General features: G+C 27.7%; 1 protein-coding gene across 1 annotated transcript; it reads right to left on the reverse strand.

The window, feature by feature from the left end:
- Nucleotides 1-787: 787 nt before the first annotated feature.
- On the reverse strand, nt 788-9,733 carry LOC106784010 (putative fatty acyl-CoA reductase CG5065). The gene is made up of 8 exons (XM_014743086.1): nt 9,421-9,733; nt 3,560-3,839; nt 2,855-3,171; nt 2,482-2,729; nt 2,211-2,397; nt 1,933-2,118; nt 1,588-1,848; nt 788-1,489 (listed from the first exon to the last, which is right to left on the reverse strand). Exons 2-8 carry the CDS (start codon nt 3,800-3,802, stop codon nt 1,414-1,416), a joined length of 1,518 nt encoding a protein of 505 aa, XP_014598572.1. The 5' UTR covers nt 3,803-3,839; nt 9,421-9,733; the 3' UTR covers nt 788-1,413.
- Between the last annotated feature and the right edge of the window lie 7,755 nt (nt 9,734-17,488).

The raw sequence follows: 17,488 nt of genomic DNA on the forward strand, positions 1-17,488 counted from the left end.
CGATGATGACAAAATTTTGTTGAAATGGCACTAAAAAGAGAGAGAATGAAAAAAAATATATGTCCTGGGAAATATGTATCGCGGATTAAGGGTATGGGGTACGGGATAATAATAGCTAGCTCTGACGCTCGCGCTTGCTATTTTCAAATATGTTTATTTACAGCTTTAATAAATTAATGCTCTTTTAACGGAGGTGTTAAATTATTACGCTGGAAGAGAGACAAAAAATATTGGAAGATATTGCCCAATTTGATTGACACTGGTATAGAATCGGAAAGATAAATATATTATTATGAAATTCGAAGGAATAGTATGATATCCATATAAGTTAAGAAAAATTAGTTGAGAAATAAATTAATTACAATTGTTAACTAATAATCTAATAATTAAATAAAGTTATATATATATATATATATATATATATATATATATATCAAAGTAAAAAATTTAAGAAGTTTCACTTCAATCGCGTTTTTATTGGTGCCCCTGACGATAAGCAACGCTTTATATTTCTTATTGGTAATTCTACTCACGTACACCGTCAATAAATTTTTTTAATACCCCTTATGACAGGCAATACCGCGTTACGCATATGAACGACGGGGTTGCTATATATGAGGTGTTATCGACTTAATCTGGAGTGTTGCCCGTTTTCAGACGCAATATCTAATAATAATTATAGATCAAATTTTTCAATATTTTTTTTTTGTTTCGTTCAACGTAAGCAATCTATTAATATCTTTAATAAACATTTACAGATATAAAATAGAATTGAATTTTCAACGTGTTTAAAAGTATTTCAAATGTATTTATTTATCATCGTATATAATACAATCAATGTTTAAATAATAAATAAGAATAACGGTGAAATTACAATAAATATGCGAAATTTCTGATCAGTTCATTCAATTAATTTACAATAAATGCGATATGCGTGAAAAGTATTACAATCGAAACGTTTAAAAATCGGTGGTCCGTCTTGTTTTTCTCCTCTCGTTATTTTATCTCTTCTTGTTTTCTTTTCTTTTATAGAACTCTACCTAACGTCAAATTTGTACATTTTTTTTCAAGTGTTTAAGCGTAATTGTTGCTCTTATAAAGAAGTATGTACATTTAAATAATTTGTGGACGTTGCGTTAAGGATTAAGTAGAGAAAAGAAAAATCTTATTTTTATTATAGTCTCGACAGTTTCTCTATTCATATTACTTTCTTGTCTGTAATGTAGCGTAAAAATCGTTAAATCGTAATTGGTCATCAATAAATAATTTATGTTACAATAAATCGCTGATTTTACTATCTACAGGAACAAAATTATGAAATAATAAATGATTTTATTGGCCACAATAATTCTTCCTAATGACGTTTAATCAATCTTTTGTTTGCTTTTTGAGCAAAACATAAAAGAATATTTCCTAACCAACGTATTTTAACAATTTGTACAAAAATAAGATGCTCATGGCTTGAATTAATTTACGTAGCCAATACAACCTGTAACATAGAAAAAGACAAAAATGCAATTTTTTAAATGTAAAAATTTAACAAAGAAAAGAATAAATAAATAAATGAATAATATAGTTGAGACTCACTTGGAAAGTCGACTTCGTGCTTTGTTCAAAGAATCAGGATGATCTTTTAAAATATATCTTCTAATACCCAAAGTATATTGACGCGTATACGCATCCCAATCAATATCCTTGAAGTCAACACGAAAATGATTACAATCGTTCATAGTTTTAACATGTTTAATCAAATCCATCATATTGTCTAGAGCAAAATCCCATTCGTGTAAGGCGAAAAATGATCCAATTTTTGCAGCTCGATCGATACGTTTCGACATGTTCAACATACTGTATAATAAAAGATAAACAAATCTATATAGATATGTTCATATTTATCGATTTAAGAGTTACCTTTTCTTTGATAATATTTACATCGGTTTACTACCCTGACATATTAACAATACATCCAATAAGAATGCAGGTACAAAGTGTAATATAACGACTATTATTTTATGAATTAATTTGTTGGTTCTAATCGCAACGTTAGGATACCACATAACATATTTCGATGGGGATTCTATAACGTGTTTTCTTATGTGTTTAGCAAAATCTCCCCAACTGTAAAATACAAGATACAACAAATATAAATTTAACATTTTCATGGTTGAACATTTTGTTAATAATTTTGTTTTCTTTTATTAATAAATTACCTAATAGGATTGATAGTGCTACTCGTACAATTGTAAACTTGAATTGAACCGTTACGATGTACCGTACCATGCCAAGCTGCACATATCAACGTATTAACAACATAATCAACAGGTACAACATCAATTTTCAATTTTTTATCCCCGTATATACTCCTAATGGTACCTCTACCGATTTCAGTTATAATACCTACAAAATACAAAGTATAATATTGAATAATATTTTATATTTAGACAAATAAATATAAGTAATTTATATAATCCGGTCACATACCTGTAATACCATATAAATTATCTACCCATCCTGGAAGTGGTTCTTGATAAGCAGCACAAATTATACTAGGTCTAACTATTATAGTTGGCAAATCAATTCCTTTCTTCGATACGAGCTCTTCCGCTATACCTTTTGTTAGTGTATACGTATTTGGATGTTTCTCAAGTAATTTTGTTTCTAATACCGTTAATGTATCATCATCGAGATTTTCACACATATCCATGATAACTTGCGGCGTTATTTTAGTTCTGTAAAATTGTTTAATTTGTCATTATTAAATATTTTCATTCACGTTATTCCGTTCAAACAACGATTGAATCAATTGTTTTTTTTTTCTTTTTTTATCTATATTACAATAAAAATATTAACTCACTTATAAACGTGTTCTTTTACTTCGTGTTTATCAGCGTTACTGTAAGCTGTACTAACATGAACAAAGCTTTTAAGACGGGTTATGGATTTACATAAATCTAAAATCCTATCAGTTGCTCTAATATTCAACTTTACGGCTAATTTGAGTGGTTCGGTAAAACGCACGGTAGCTGCACAGTGAAAAACTATATTTACGGTTTGAGTTAATTTCATTTTGTCTTCGTGACTCAAACCCAAGTCTCTTTCGCTCACATCTCCTTTTATCGGATAAACTTTGTTTATTAAATCGGGATGTTCACAACGAATTTTATCGAAAATCTGTAAATAAAAATCCCATTAGCGTATCCATATTTATCCTTAATCGTAAAATAATGAATTAGATAATCATATATGGGTAAAGTTAAGCAGAAAGTTATACAATCGTCACAATGATCTAATATTGATTTTAATTTGATTAGAAGATTTTCATTAAAAACAATTCAAGTGACATTATTTCCTATTTGACGTTTTGTTTATAATATTTAAACATCCAGTCATAAAGTTTTATATAATTATTTGACAATTTTGAGAATTGATAAAATAACTTGACCTATTTTTCTATCTTTTCATATATTTTACGGTATTGAATAAAACAATGGTCTTATCCCAAACGTGTATATTATTAATTTAAAATAAAATATGTAACGCGCGCGCAATTAAAACTCACCGAATTATTCATGAGCATCTTAAATCTTTCTTTAACTATTTGATCCTTTTTTGGACGAATCAGTAAATAGATCTTGCTTAATCTTGAACACGATCGTAAAAGTTTTTCTATGAGAGCTTTTCCGACAAAACCAGTTGCTCCGGTTACGAATATTACTGAATCTGCAAAGAAGGCCTCGATCGAAGTATCTCTGGTCTCATCTCTGATACATTCCGAATCAGTGTAAGCACTTGTTGTACCCATTTTGATGATAACTCAAAAAACTCTTCCTTCCTTAACTCTTAACAACAACAAAAAAAAGAAAGAAATAAGAGATAATGATAAGAAATATATTATAATTATCGTGAGAATTAATAATTATTTCATTTTGTCATCCTAATCACAATTTATATCGGATTGGTCAATAAGTATTGTAGGAATTTTGTTAATTTAAAAAAAAAGAAAAATAGTATTTTTTATTTAGATACACACACAAAATATTAAATCATTTATTTAATGAAAATTTTGTTTATTTAAATATGAACTAGTAAATATTTCGACACTACTTATTAACACAAATCCGAATATATAAAATTAGATTATCATATTTAATTATCAATTACTTCTTCATTATTTTCTTCACAAATTATTTATCAGATTATTATTATTATTATTATTATTATTATTATTATTATTATTTTATAAGAAAAATCGATTGATGTTCCAGAACACAACATATAATATTTCTACTTTACCATAGACTTTGATTGATTTTCTTCCTAGAAAAAATAAACCTAGTATACTATCTTATGATTTATGTGTCAAAGAACGATGCTAATGTTTGCTCAAACATTCTAAGATATTGATCGATCTATTCGTATAAATATATATATTTTTGTATGTTCTTTATTTGTTATTACGATTTTGTATTTGTATTGTTTGTCTAAAATGATTAAATGGAAATATCGTGAGGACAGTTCACGTGAATAAGATCGATTGGCATGAGATATTTTTTCTTGAATAAATTCACCTATCCTCCCCCTTGGTAGTTTAACTATTCCTACACTTATGCGTGTTCTAGAAAACTTAAACTAACACACCAAGAATATAGAGAATTATTTCCAAATTTTTCTTGGCACTATTATATGCATCATTTATAATAATACAAAAAAAGAAAATATAATTATAATAAATAAAATACTGCGAATCATTTATCATTTTTTTCTATAACGTTTGGTTTTATCTTTAACTACAAGAAACAAAATACGACTAATTATTAGTCTCATAAATTTGTTTAAAAAAAAAACACTTACTTTGTACTCTAATATATCATTCTTTTCATAATAAAACGTGAAGTTAATTTATGGAAAGAAAAAATTCATAAATTTCCATTTCAAATAAGAAAAAGAAAAAATTCCAATAAAATTTAAAAATGACCTTGAGAAAAGGTTCTTTTCCAGCATGGAACACGAGGATTCCATTATTAAAATAGTATAAGTTGATCCTTGACAAGATTTTTCCATAAGAGTAAAAATAAATAAGATATTTCTGTTTGGTATATTGGATCACTCGGTATTTATATAATACGCGCACGTAGTATAATATATATATATATTATATAAATAAATAATAAATATAATTTATATGATTTTTCTCCAATAGAGTGGTTCTATAAAAAGACTATAAATACGTCGTAGGATATTACGGTAAGAGATGACAAAAGTTTACATACGGTACATTAATGGCCAGTCTTGATACTATAAATATAATTACGTTCATGTAAATGCAAAATGTGGTTACAAATGTACAATATTGCGAATAGAGAATGAAGCACAGGTACGAGTTTGCTATACTTCTTTCAACGATGTGAACGTGCGCATGGAAAGCATGCCACAAAATAATCGATGTCGCCATACCTATGCATGATAAATATCGAAATGTCACCCCTTCCGTAACCCATATTTCACGCTTATCTATGTTTCTATGTAGATGCGTGTATATATCTCTGAGACTCACATTATGCTAACCAATGTCAAAAACAAAATTTTCTTTGTTAATTTGAAAATTGACTTTTATAAAATTATAACGTGTTAAAGTTTAATGGTAATTAAATCCTTTGCTTTGTAATTTTATTTGCGAGAAAATATGTTTCAATTGATGGATTTATTATTTCAAATATATAATGTTAAAAAGGTAATTCGTTATGTATGTGTTTTTACGAATATATGTATTTTGTATTTACTTGAAAATAAAATACATCGAATAATGAAATAAATATTATTATATATTTTTTATTATATTACGTATATATAAATTACATTTGAAAATTGTTTAATAGAAGATTGTAAATTAATTTCGTGGCTATAGAAATTATTCAAACTTTCGTCAAGAACAATTTGTTCATAAATCGAAAATAACGTTAATATTTTATGTAATAAAGTTTGGCGTTATACTCGGTCTATAGAACAGGGAATGGATAATTTGCGAGAAACAGAAATGTATGTGATTTTAATTTTCTTCTGCCACTATTCTGATAAAATAAAAAATTATCATTCCTATTTAACAAACATCGTCTTTGATGTTTTAAACATATAATGTGGTTACTAGTGAACTTAAGTAACAATAGGGTGACTGATTGATTGATTGATTGATTAGAACCGTAAGGACCGTGCAACTCGCTGCAATGAAAAAGTTAATCACTTCTGACTCTTGTCACTTGAACACATTTAAATAAACAAAAATTCTTATTCTACCATTATTTACCAACGTTATCACGTTATAAAATAATAAAATAAATGCGTGTATATCTGAATACATATAAATTCTTGAATTAATTATTACATTCGAAGACGAACATTTGCATTGCGTCGTCTTGGTTACACTCGAACTCGTCATGTTCACAACAAACCTTTAAGTGTTCTGAAGAAGAAATGTGATGAGGAAAGATGATTAAAAAAAAAAAGAAAGAAAGGAATAAATTATCAAAATTTAAAAAGAATGAATAAACAAATTACAAATAATTTAATGAAAAATACTTAATCGATGTTTTTGAACAATGTTTTAAAAAACAAATGTTTAAAGTATATATGAATATGTTGTTCGATATAAATAATAATTGATCGATATTTAAAATGAGAGTAGAGTTGTTTTAGAAGTTATAATACAGAGTGTATATATATATAGGCTCTGATCATTTAATTTATAAACTCATAAATACTGGCCATTTGTTTAAAATATTGATCGATATAAAATTTGGAAAACATTGATCTTATAAATAACACCTATAAATAAATAAATAAATAAATATATAAAAAACTATTGTGGATTGTCGTTAACGGGAACACGACTTTGTTGTTTGGGAATCGTCACGCGATCGAACGAATGTGAAAATAATAAAAAAAAATNTTGTTTAAAATATTGATCGATATAAAATTTGGAAAACATTGATCTTATAAATAACACCTATAAATAAATAAATAAATAAATATATATTAAATATAAAAAATAGCGTTGATATTTTTATAAGTTAATGATAAATAAATGAAAAAAATTAAATACTTTTTCGATGTCACTTAATATCATACGTTTTTTGTTATTGTAATAAATAGGTATAGAGTGAACGATGAAACGATGAAAACCGAATCGATTTCCCTTTATCGACGTTGTACCGAAGCGCAGACATTCGGCGCAAGAGAAGAGAGATTCGGGGAATACGATGAAATCAAATGAAAAAGGGAGTATATAGGGCCACTTTCAAAGGGACCGCCCAACCAATCGTATAATTCGCAAAAATGACTGACAATATGTTCGAAAATTAAAAAATAAAAAAAAAAAGAAAAAACTATTGTGGATTGTCGTTAACGGGAACACGACTTTGTTGTTTGGGAATCGTCACGCGATCGAACGAATGTGAAAATAATAAAAAAAAATTTATATTTCTCAAAAAAAAAAAAAAAAAGAAAACTTATTTCCACACGTGCAACAAGTATATTCGTTGCGTATCCAAGAACAATAATAAAGATCGTTAGCTGTAAAATACGTTGCGGTTTACTTAGAAATTTTTATCGCGTTAGATATACCATGAACGTGTGTACCGTATATATAATCACGTTATAATATATATTTTAACGATCTTTTACGCGCCTTTTTTATCTTTTTATGCGTATCTTACATAAGTTTTTTAATCTTAAAGTTGCAGGGGAAAAAAAGAGAAGGAAAGAAAGAGAGAGAAAGAGAAAGATTAATAAAAAGTAGTTGATACAATATTATCAACTCCCTCGTCATGACTTTTTTATCCTATTGACGCAAAATAACATTGAAATTTGATTGGAATGTAATAATACAAAAAAACTCAAGTAGGATGATCTTGTTTTATTTTTTTTTTTTTCTTTTATTGCGTTGATCCAAATTTAAAATAATTTCTTCATTCGATGTGTCGTTATCTTCATTGTTGATCCAACTGGAACGCACAATTTTTCTTACAGTAGTAATATCAATTCTATATAATTGAAATAAAAAAACGAGTAATAAAATAAAATAAACCAAACACAACACATATATATAAAAAGTTAATCTGATCGGATTATTCACTTATTTTACTTTTTTCTTTTTAAGAGTGTCGAAGAAATAAGTCGTTAATTTTTAATTGTTTCTTCAAAAAAAAAAAAGATATTATAATATCCAAGGATAAAACTGCATAACGATTTCTTTCCATTCTTATCTTATCTCCTATGCATAACGTATTCGCGCAACCTACTTTGTCGTGTTTAAAATTGACGGTATTTTTACAATGAAAATAAAGCAACTATACTATATGTATATGTTTACGTATATGTATATGTGTATATGTATATTTATATATACGTACGAATATATAGAACTATCATAAGTTTAACAGGTTGCACTTCGTTGTAACGTATTGAAGCGTGCGCCATAACATACACACATATATATATATATATACACACGACCACGCGCACACATAAGCAGCAGATATTAACAATGAGTCTATAATCCTTTTGAGTTTTCTATCAGATTTTATCTTTCATTCGACTTTTCTTATGCATGTCTCTTCTGATAGTGAGCCAAATGTTGTTGAGAACCGAACGATTAAAATTCAAATATCGAAAGGTAAGAAAATACGCGCATATATATATACGGTATTACATTTATAAAATAAAAATAAAATATTTCATCTCGCACCTATAAATATAATTTTTATGCATGTAAAAGAAAAGATAGGAGGATGGCGCACAAGGACAAGATAAAAGATCGTCGCAAATAATAATAATAATAATAATAATAATAATAATAATCGTAATAATATATTTTGTTAAATCTTATTATATTCTATTTTTTACTGGCAAATTTGTACTCCGGTACATTTTTATAGAAAAATTGTATCCTCATCGATAGTAAGTATCGAAGAAAGGGCACAGAGCTAGTAGAGCGACACGTGCAACCTTGTACTTCATGTCATTATCACACATACGTATATATTGTCATACTTCTACTCTGTGCTCGCGCGTCCTTCGAGACGTGCGCAATTGCATCTGCGTGTTAAAAGTATGGTTGCAAGAAATAACTCAATATGGTGTAAAAATGAATTAATAATCGAATATAGAATAAAATCAAATGATGGGAAAAAGAAGGAGAAGAAGAAGAAGGAAAAGAAGAAGAAGAAGAAGAAGAATAAGAGAGACAAAATATAAATATTAAACGAAAATGAGATAAATCTCTCAATAGTTCTGTATTTTTAGAGAGAGAGAGAGAGAGAGAAAGAAACAAAAGAAGGAAGAAAAATAAAAGGACGAAAAGAAAAAAAAAAAATTTATAATATCTAGATACGTATAATGAAATAATAAGAAAGGATTGAAACATACCCTGTTTGTCTTCACTTCAAATATACATATATCCCTATGGTTTTTCCCTATGGTTTTCCCTATGGTTCCTCCCTCCTTGTTCTATCTTTTTCTATGGCCACCCCCCACCCCTAAAAATGGATCACACCCTTCTTTTTGACTATCTACTACTACTACCAGTTAAACTAGTTCATCCTTTCGACGTAACACAAATTATGTGCAAATTTCAGCCGGTAGGAACACAAATTATTTGACTACACTCTTTTTCTCCCCCTTTCGACCTGCCTTACGGACAGAAGGGGCAAAACTGACTCTGTCCACGCCTGCGAATCGCTCCATGCTTTGATAGTACACTGATGTACCGCCAGATGGAACATTTCTAAGGGTTAATTTTGCAAGGGTTGCGCTTTCGTTTTCCTCGTCAGTAATTATTCCTTTGTTTGCCGATTATCTCTCTTTTCTTTTCTTTTACATCTTTTTTAAAACGTTCTTTTCAGTAAAAATAACCGGGCCTTTGAATTATTATTCGATAATATATATATAGATAGAATGTTTTCTATTTAAAAAGACAAAAAAAAAACAAGAAGAAAAAAAAAGAAAAATTAGTTTTATATCATATAGGTACATTGTTTGACTATTTTCAAACCAATCTAAATATCGTTGACTGTCTAATAAAATAATTTTTCATTACGTGCCCATAATTATGAAAGTGATCTAAGTCATATATCTCTTGTTTTGAGATATTTAAAGGATTACATTTGAACACTAAATGAATTCTATATAATATTGAAATAATAAATACTATTTAACGATTCATTTTTGACAATATCATGAAAATTATATTGAATTAATTTAGTTTAAAATAGTGTTGTTTGGAATAACTGATAAACTCATTTTTTTTTTTTGTAATTTTGACTTAGACCACTTTCATAATCATGGGCACACATTTGATAAATAATTTGACGATAAGGATTTTCATTGACTTACTTTATTCGATGTTTCCTCTCGAATTGTAAGATACGAATTCTTTCTTCGGTAATAAAGTACGAATAAATGATTCACTTCAATTTCACTTCCTTCGATGACTGCGAACTTCGCACCATGAATATCTTGCTTTATACCTTCTATCCCCTCTATTTCCTCCTACGAAAAAGGATATACTTAAGTGCTCCAATTCTCTTCTCTCATGACTAATCAAAACAACCTATAATAACGATTACTACTTTTAATTCAATTTAATTATAAATAAGTAGTTTGAATAATATTTCACGAGTTAATATACAAATATTTAATTAATTTTTAAACATTTCAATATTTTTTCAATCGATAACCAAAAATCTGATTTCTATAGAAATTTTCAGTTTTTGTTTTGTTTTAATTTGACAAAATAATGGAATATATAAACGAAGTGTTCAATTTTTAGCGTTCACCTATGTATTAATATCCAGTGACCTTATAACTTTCCAATAACTTCACGTTCGAATTTTTATTTTTAAATTTCAAACAATGTATAGTAAATAATATTGTATTACACACTAATGAATACGAGATAATACATATATGTGATTCAATATAGCTTATTTGGATTACTGTATTGTTATTTCGAGATATTAAAATTAATAATATAGGACTGAAATTTAAATAATCATTTTAAAGAAACTACAAAGAAAAATCTTCGCGAAATTTGGTAATTCAATATTTCTCTCGTGTTTCGTCATCCAACAAGAGTAGCTTTAAATTGTTAAAGTGAGCCTGGAGTGACTGCAACACAATCAACAAGCTTGCAAATTCTATTCGTATACCTGTTTACGTTATATAATATACCGAATAAATCATATCTTCAAATATGAAAAATCTAACACTTTTGACAAATGCCATCTTTATGATGTTTCATATACATATAATACAGTTAATTTTAGAACAGACACAAATAATTTAAATAACATCTATAATGGAATTTTTAAATTTAATTATAATAAATAGAACAACGAAATAGAAGACACCTTAACAGTGAGGATATCTAGACTAATAAACACTAGTCTAGATTGAAACAGTTTTGTTGAGTGTTCAAATATAACGGATCAAGAGATAACGAAGTGTAGATGTATAGTATTTTGAATATTAAAAAAAATGTATGTCTGCTTAAATAAAAAAGACGCTGAACTTTAGAGATGAAGGTAACATCTAATATTTTATTATGTATGGGTCTCATGTGTATTTCACAATATAAAAATAACAATAAAAGAAAATTTCCAGTTGCTGAARAAGTCCCAATAAAGGGACGAAACGTCCAACTTATCAAAACGAAATTCTATTTCTTTTGAATGTCCAAATTCCCTAAGATACCTATTTATTAATAATTTTATTTTTGGACAAGAGAAACAACTAAATTTTACCTTTATATTTTTTATGTATATTTATTTATTAACGAAAGAAAATATATGAAATCTATAAATAAAGATGATGAATATCGTTTAACCCCGTGAACTATCTGTAAAAAAAAAATCAGAGATTATTTGGGTTAAAATACGTAGAAACAATGTTCGATTAAATGAACATCATTGGGCAGATCATTTATCCTTTCCTCGAAGTATTTTCTCTACTACTCCGCGCAATTTTTTCGTTTCAATGACGTCTGATTTTAACAAGGAAAAAATTAAATCTGATGACGAACATTGTTGGTGATTGAACTTCATTCTTGTTTACAATCCAATTCGTTGAATAATAATTACTGCAAAATTTCTAACGTAAATTCGTCATTTTTCCAATTGATTATTCTATTTCAGAAATCCTGCATCAGACTCATTACGCATAAAATCAACAATAATATTATGTAAAGTTACAATATTATATTATACAATATCACAAAGTAATAATTATTATATTATTTTATAACAACATAATTACAGTAATTGCAATTGATATTTTGAAAAAAAAAGTTCGGATATTAAATAATTATTAATTTTGTTGCAATTATAAATGAAAATGATAAATATATATTATAGGTGTGATATTTTTAAATACTAAAAAGCGTAATTGAAGTTTCTTGGAAACATGTTATAATATCGTCTTATCATAAATAACACACATACGCTGAAGAAAAAATTATCAATGAAAAAGAAGTGGAGTCAAAATGATTGAATGAAATAAGTTCCTACGAAATATATATATCTCATTTATAAATGAATTTGCCATTTGTACCATAGTTCTAAATACGTGACTCATTTCATAAATCAAAAACAATTGACTAAAATTCGAGTCCTTATTATGTATCACGTATTTTATTATTAAATAAAATAGTTCTTTAATTTAAATTTAAATAGTGGAAATACCAAGAAGTTGTTTGTTACATTGGAAATAACAAGAAGGTATTTAAAAAAATTGGAGATACCAAGAAGTAATTCAGTAAGATGTAAACATCTTTCATGATGTCATGCTTCGCACGTTTACTTTCCAATCTTGCAGGTATATGTTTGTGTATGTGTGTGCGTGTGTGCGCGTGTGTGTGAGGTTAATGCACGGAATCATGCATACGCATACAAAAATGCAAGGAATAACCTTGACTCGTATCATGTAAACATCAGCTTTCTTCGTCACTCCTCATAACCAAAGCGAAAAAACCCAGTAAAAACAAGAGAGAGTTTCTTGACCTATCGAATCAAGACTTTAGCAAGTTAAATCAGAAAGAGAAAGAGGTAGAAAGATAGAAAAACGATCTGGAAACTGACCTTGCCGTTTCTTCGTCGTATCGGAAACGTTAATTTATCATAACTGATGTTTTTGTTCACCGATGTTTTGTTTATCATGTTATGTCATAATTCTATGACATAAAAATGCATTTTTTTTTATTCAATTAGAAGAAAATAAATGAAAATGTGTTATGATAAATTCGATCGAGGATCTATGAATCATTTTTTTAATATAACCAAGAATATGATTTATATTACGTTGATGTAATTCAATAAAAAGTTTCGTTTTCATTGTTACATACATAGTTATTATTTTTTGTATTAATTATTGTAACGTTATGTACGATTATGTAAAATTATTACAAAGTTATAAGAAGACGATGAGTAAACATAGATCTAGAATAAATAAACTAACTAATTGTCGCATGTGCATTGAAATGTTTGAAAAGTATGATGTAAAATGTTGGATGATGCAAAAACTTGATCCTTGACGATCACGAGAACGTACCTGGGATTTTCCGACTTTAGAGAAAGTTGTTTCATAATGGAATTACGTACCAACCAATTCATACATATAAATATCCATGCACTAAGAATATCTGTTGTTCATCCTAAAACTTTTATAATCATTTGTAACAAAATATCAATTTCCAATCACTATTTCTTTTGAATTCCTTTTGTTACATCAACTTCTAACTAGATCGGGTTATCATCATACGACCTGGACACATTACGAATAACAACAAATTCTATTTATAATTCTCGACAAACAGTCTAGTTTCTAATGTAAAAAGCTAAAAAAAAAAAAAAAAAAAAAAAAAAAAAAAAATAGAAAAAAGAAAACAAATTTTTTTAAAGAAACATTTATATGTTGTATTATATTAATAATACATGTATATTTGTACTATATTAAAGTGTTAAGTAAGTAAATTCATATGAAGATCTTGAAATATATATATATTAATAATCATTTTGTTGAATATTTAATTGAACAAAACAAATAATAATATATATATGACTTTAAAGTTACATCAAATTATAAGAGATTAGAATGAAATGATGCAATTATACAAGACCCCCTACTAAGTCAAACGTGTCGAATAAAGTGTTCAAGATAAAGACTTGTCGTTGTTGATCTTTCTAATTGTAAGATAAAAGATAACAGTCTCGACGTTCTATGTATTATCATTCAGACAAAATCGGTTAGATACATCGCATAAATGCTTACGTACGTTTGAGAATTGGAAATGCTAATCGCACACAGAAACGGAGGCACGTATGCGTGACGCAATTTCAGTATGGGGGCGTGTTCTTAAAAATATAATCACTGGATTTGAATCTAGATGAAAAGAGAGAGAGAGAGGGAAAGGGAAAGAAGAGGAGTATACGAAAATCGAAAAAGAAAAAGAAAATAAATTAGTGACGTAGCCGATATTTATCGGTAGCACAATTTCTTGTTCTTACTCGGTGTCTGACGACAGCCGTTCGTGTCCTACTTCGAACCGTATCACGTTCGCCAAATCATTTATTTTATTGCTTTCTAACATTTTTATATATGTATTATACAAAATTCATAATTACATCACAATGAACGTTAGAAAAATCTTGGATAGTCTTATATAATACAATATTTTACATTAGAATTTGTATTTTTACATAAAAACAAGTTTTTACAATCAAGAAAATATATTTAGAATACTTAATACGTGACCAAATGCACGGCATTGCTTTTTAACGCGTAATGAACTTAACGTATTCATAAAAAATAGAAAAAAAGAAACAATCCAATCATTTTTCAGTCACGAAGCTTGCAATAATTCTACGAAAAATGCATACACACAAAAAAAAAACCCCGAGAAATATACTTGGCACTTTTTTTCTTTCTTTTTTTTTTTCTTTTTAATTTTAATAAAAGTTCTATATATCTCTCGTTTATGTAGATATATCTACTATATCATTACAAAGAAATAAAAATCTCCCTTGACAATACAGCGAGTATTCCGTCTGGTTCGTGAAGCCGACACGTTTATTGCATTTTTCTCAAAAGTACGATAACGCATGCGTTGCGCCACGTTACCATATCGAAATCCATTAATGTAAGTTATATCCTTATCGGTCGCATGATTAGCCACTAATATGTATGTGTAGAAACGCGGTGGAAAATTTTTATTAGCAATAAAAGAAAAAAAAAATAAATAAATAAATAACAAAGAAATATTTTTGTTGAATCGCAAATAAATAGCTATTCTAATGAGAATGCCATACTATTAAGAATATTATTATTAATAAATAACATTAATTAACAATAAACGTAATGATGCTTCATGTATAACTTTTGTCTTGCCACGACGAGTCAAAAAAAATTATATATTTCAAATTACACGTATTGCAAAAAATGTACCACTTATTTCAAAAATAATGGAAAATTTAATGATTATCTTTGTATTTCCTTAAAGTGTTCATTTCTTATTGAGAGATAGAGATCCAAAATCAGAAAAAGACGGAACAAGAGAAAGAAAGATAATGAAAATAAATAAGACAGCTTCTAAATTCGCCTGTTGAATTATTTCCTGTTCGGAACTCCGCACATACTCGCACGCGTAACGTATATTAACGTATCTACACAATATATTTTCGAATTCTTTCCTCGTAAGAGGCACGCCTACGATCACAATTTTGAACGAGCTGCTGGAAGTTCCAACTTGATGTTTCATACATTGTCTTTATAAACGTTTTCCACGAATTACGTATATATATACTTTGCCTAAAAACTTTAGTTCGATTACGTAAGAAAATCATTTCCCATCCCACGTTTTTGCGTTTTCTTAGAGAACGCAACTCGATCATGTACATCTATAGTATGATCGAATTTTCCAATCCACGTCAAAGCAAATCTAAATAAATGATTCCTGGAAAATATTAACCAAATTTCATTTCATTCACAATTTCAAAATATTTGAAAACTATTATTTCTTTTATATTTACATGCATGTATATGTATATATATATAGATCATATGTGATATATTGAATTTTTTTCCAGTTATTTTGAGATTATCACGTTGGGAACAGTCAGGCACAATTTCTAATTCTATTATTTTAATTTAAATAAAATTAGAAACATATTAAGGGGAGTTGGAGACAAGTTAAACGAAGGTGATTTTAAAAATCCATCTCTTATTTATTATGTTTCTTTTTCTTTATTTCTCGAAATGTTAAATTGGAAGCCAAGGAATTTTGCTTTTGCAAAATAAAAAATAAAAAATAAAAAAATAAACATATATTTTTAAATGTGTTCTTGGAAATTCTTGGTTAACCTTGTATTTAAAAAAGCACGTTATTTGATCTAACGATAGTCATTGACATTGCAATAAATTATTGGTTATTTACCATTATCAATAAAAATTCATTTACGCCGAATATCAAACGTCTGATCTCTAGTCTAATTATCAAATTTTGTTATCTTCAGCATATCTCGTACATTAACACTACGAGATTCCCAATGACAATTTTCTAAAGAATGCAGATAATGCATTTGTGCTTTTCATAGAACATTAATCATCTAATTACTTGACCTCGATAAAAATTAACTTGGGCTTTTTCGTTCCAAGAAAAAAAAGTATAAAAAAGACATAAAAATTACATGGAGAGGTTCGATAACTATCTGTCTATTCATAGACGATGGAATACTGCGTGTCAAGTAAACTGTTTAATTGGAAATACCACTATCTAACTATATATATATATAATATATCATTATAAAAATTTCGAACATCGTATCTGCCTCATTGGTACCTTAATGATAACGATAATCGGGATGTCTCATTGAAATCAACCCGCACACGAGTATCATAGATAATTTTTATTAAATAAAAACTAATTAAAAAAATTATTTATCATCTATTTATCATTTATATATATATATATATATATGTATATCATTTATTCACTATTACACAAATTGCAATCCTAACTTTTAAAATGTATTTGGAATATCATACCTAAAAAAAAAAAAAACACTGCTTATATAATACATACATTTATATCTGTATCGTATTTTTCCTTAAAAGAAAAATAATTATTTTCTGAACCGTCCCTTCCGATACACACATAGGTAAATAATTTTGCAACATCAAGCGGAAATATCTTGATGGAAGATAGGAAATTCCATTATGTTTATTTAAAACTTAATTTGTATCTTTATAATACGATTGTACACGTAACCATATTGAGAATGCACATTATCGTGAATAATCCGTGCTATTTATTTCTTTCGTAACAAATAAGGGAAGTCTAGTCAAGTATTTCCAATGTCTCGGATAAACTAAAAAAAAAGGATAGAGAGAAAAAAGAAAGAGAGAAAGAGAGAGAGAGAGAGAGAGAGAGAGAGAGAGAGAGAGA

This window comes from Polistes canadensis, unplaced genomic scaffold (assembly GCF_001313835.1).
Source record: "Polistes canadensis isolate GaletaPanama2010 unplaced genomic scaffold, ASM131383v1 scaffold_28, whole genome shotgun sequence".
NCBI lineage: Eukaryota > Metazoa > Arthropoda > Insecta > Hymenoptera > Vespidae > Polistes > Polistes canadensis.

Excerpts from the sequence above, each read along its gene's own strand:
- LOC106784010 (XM_014743086.1), bottom strand. The coding sequence starts at position 3,802 with ATGGGTACAACAAGTGCTTACACTGATTCGGAATGTATCAGAGATGAG. Across the intron at positions 1,849-1,932 it reads TGTCAGGGTAGTAAACCGAT|TATGTTGAACATGTCGAAAC; the intron begins GTAAATATTATC and ends TTTATTATACAG. Across the intron at positions 1,490-1,587 it reads GCACGAAGTCGACTTTCCAA|GTTGTATTGGCTACGTAAAT; the intron begins GTGAGTCTCAAC and ends TCTATGTTACAG.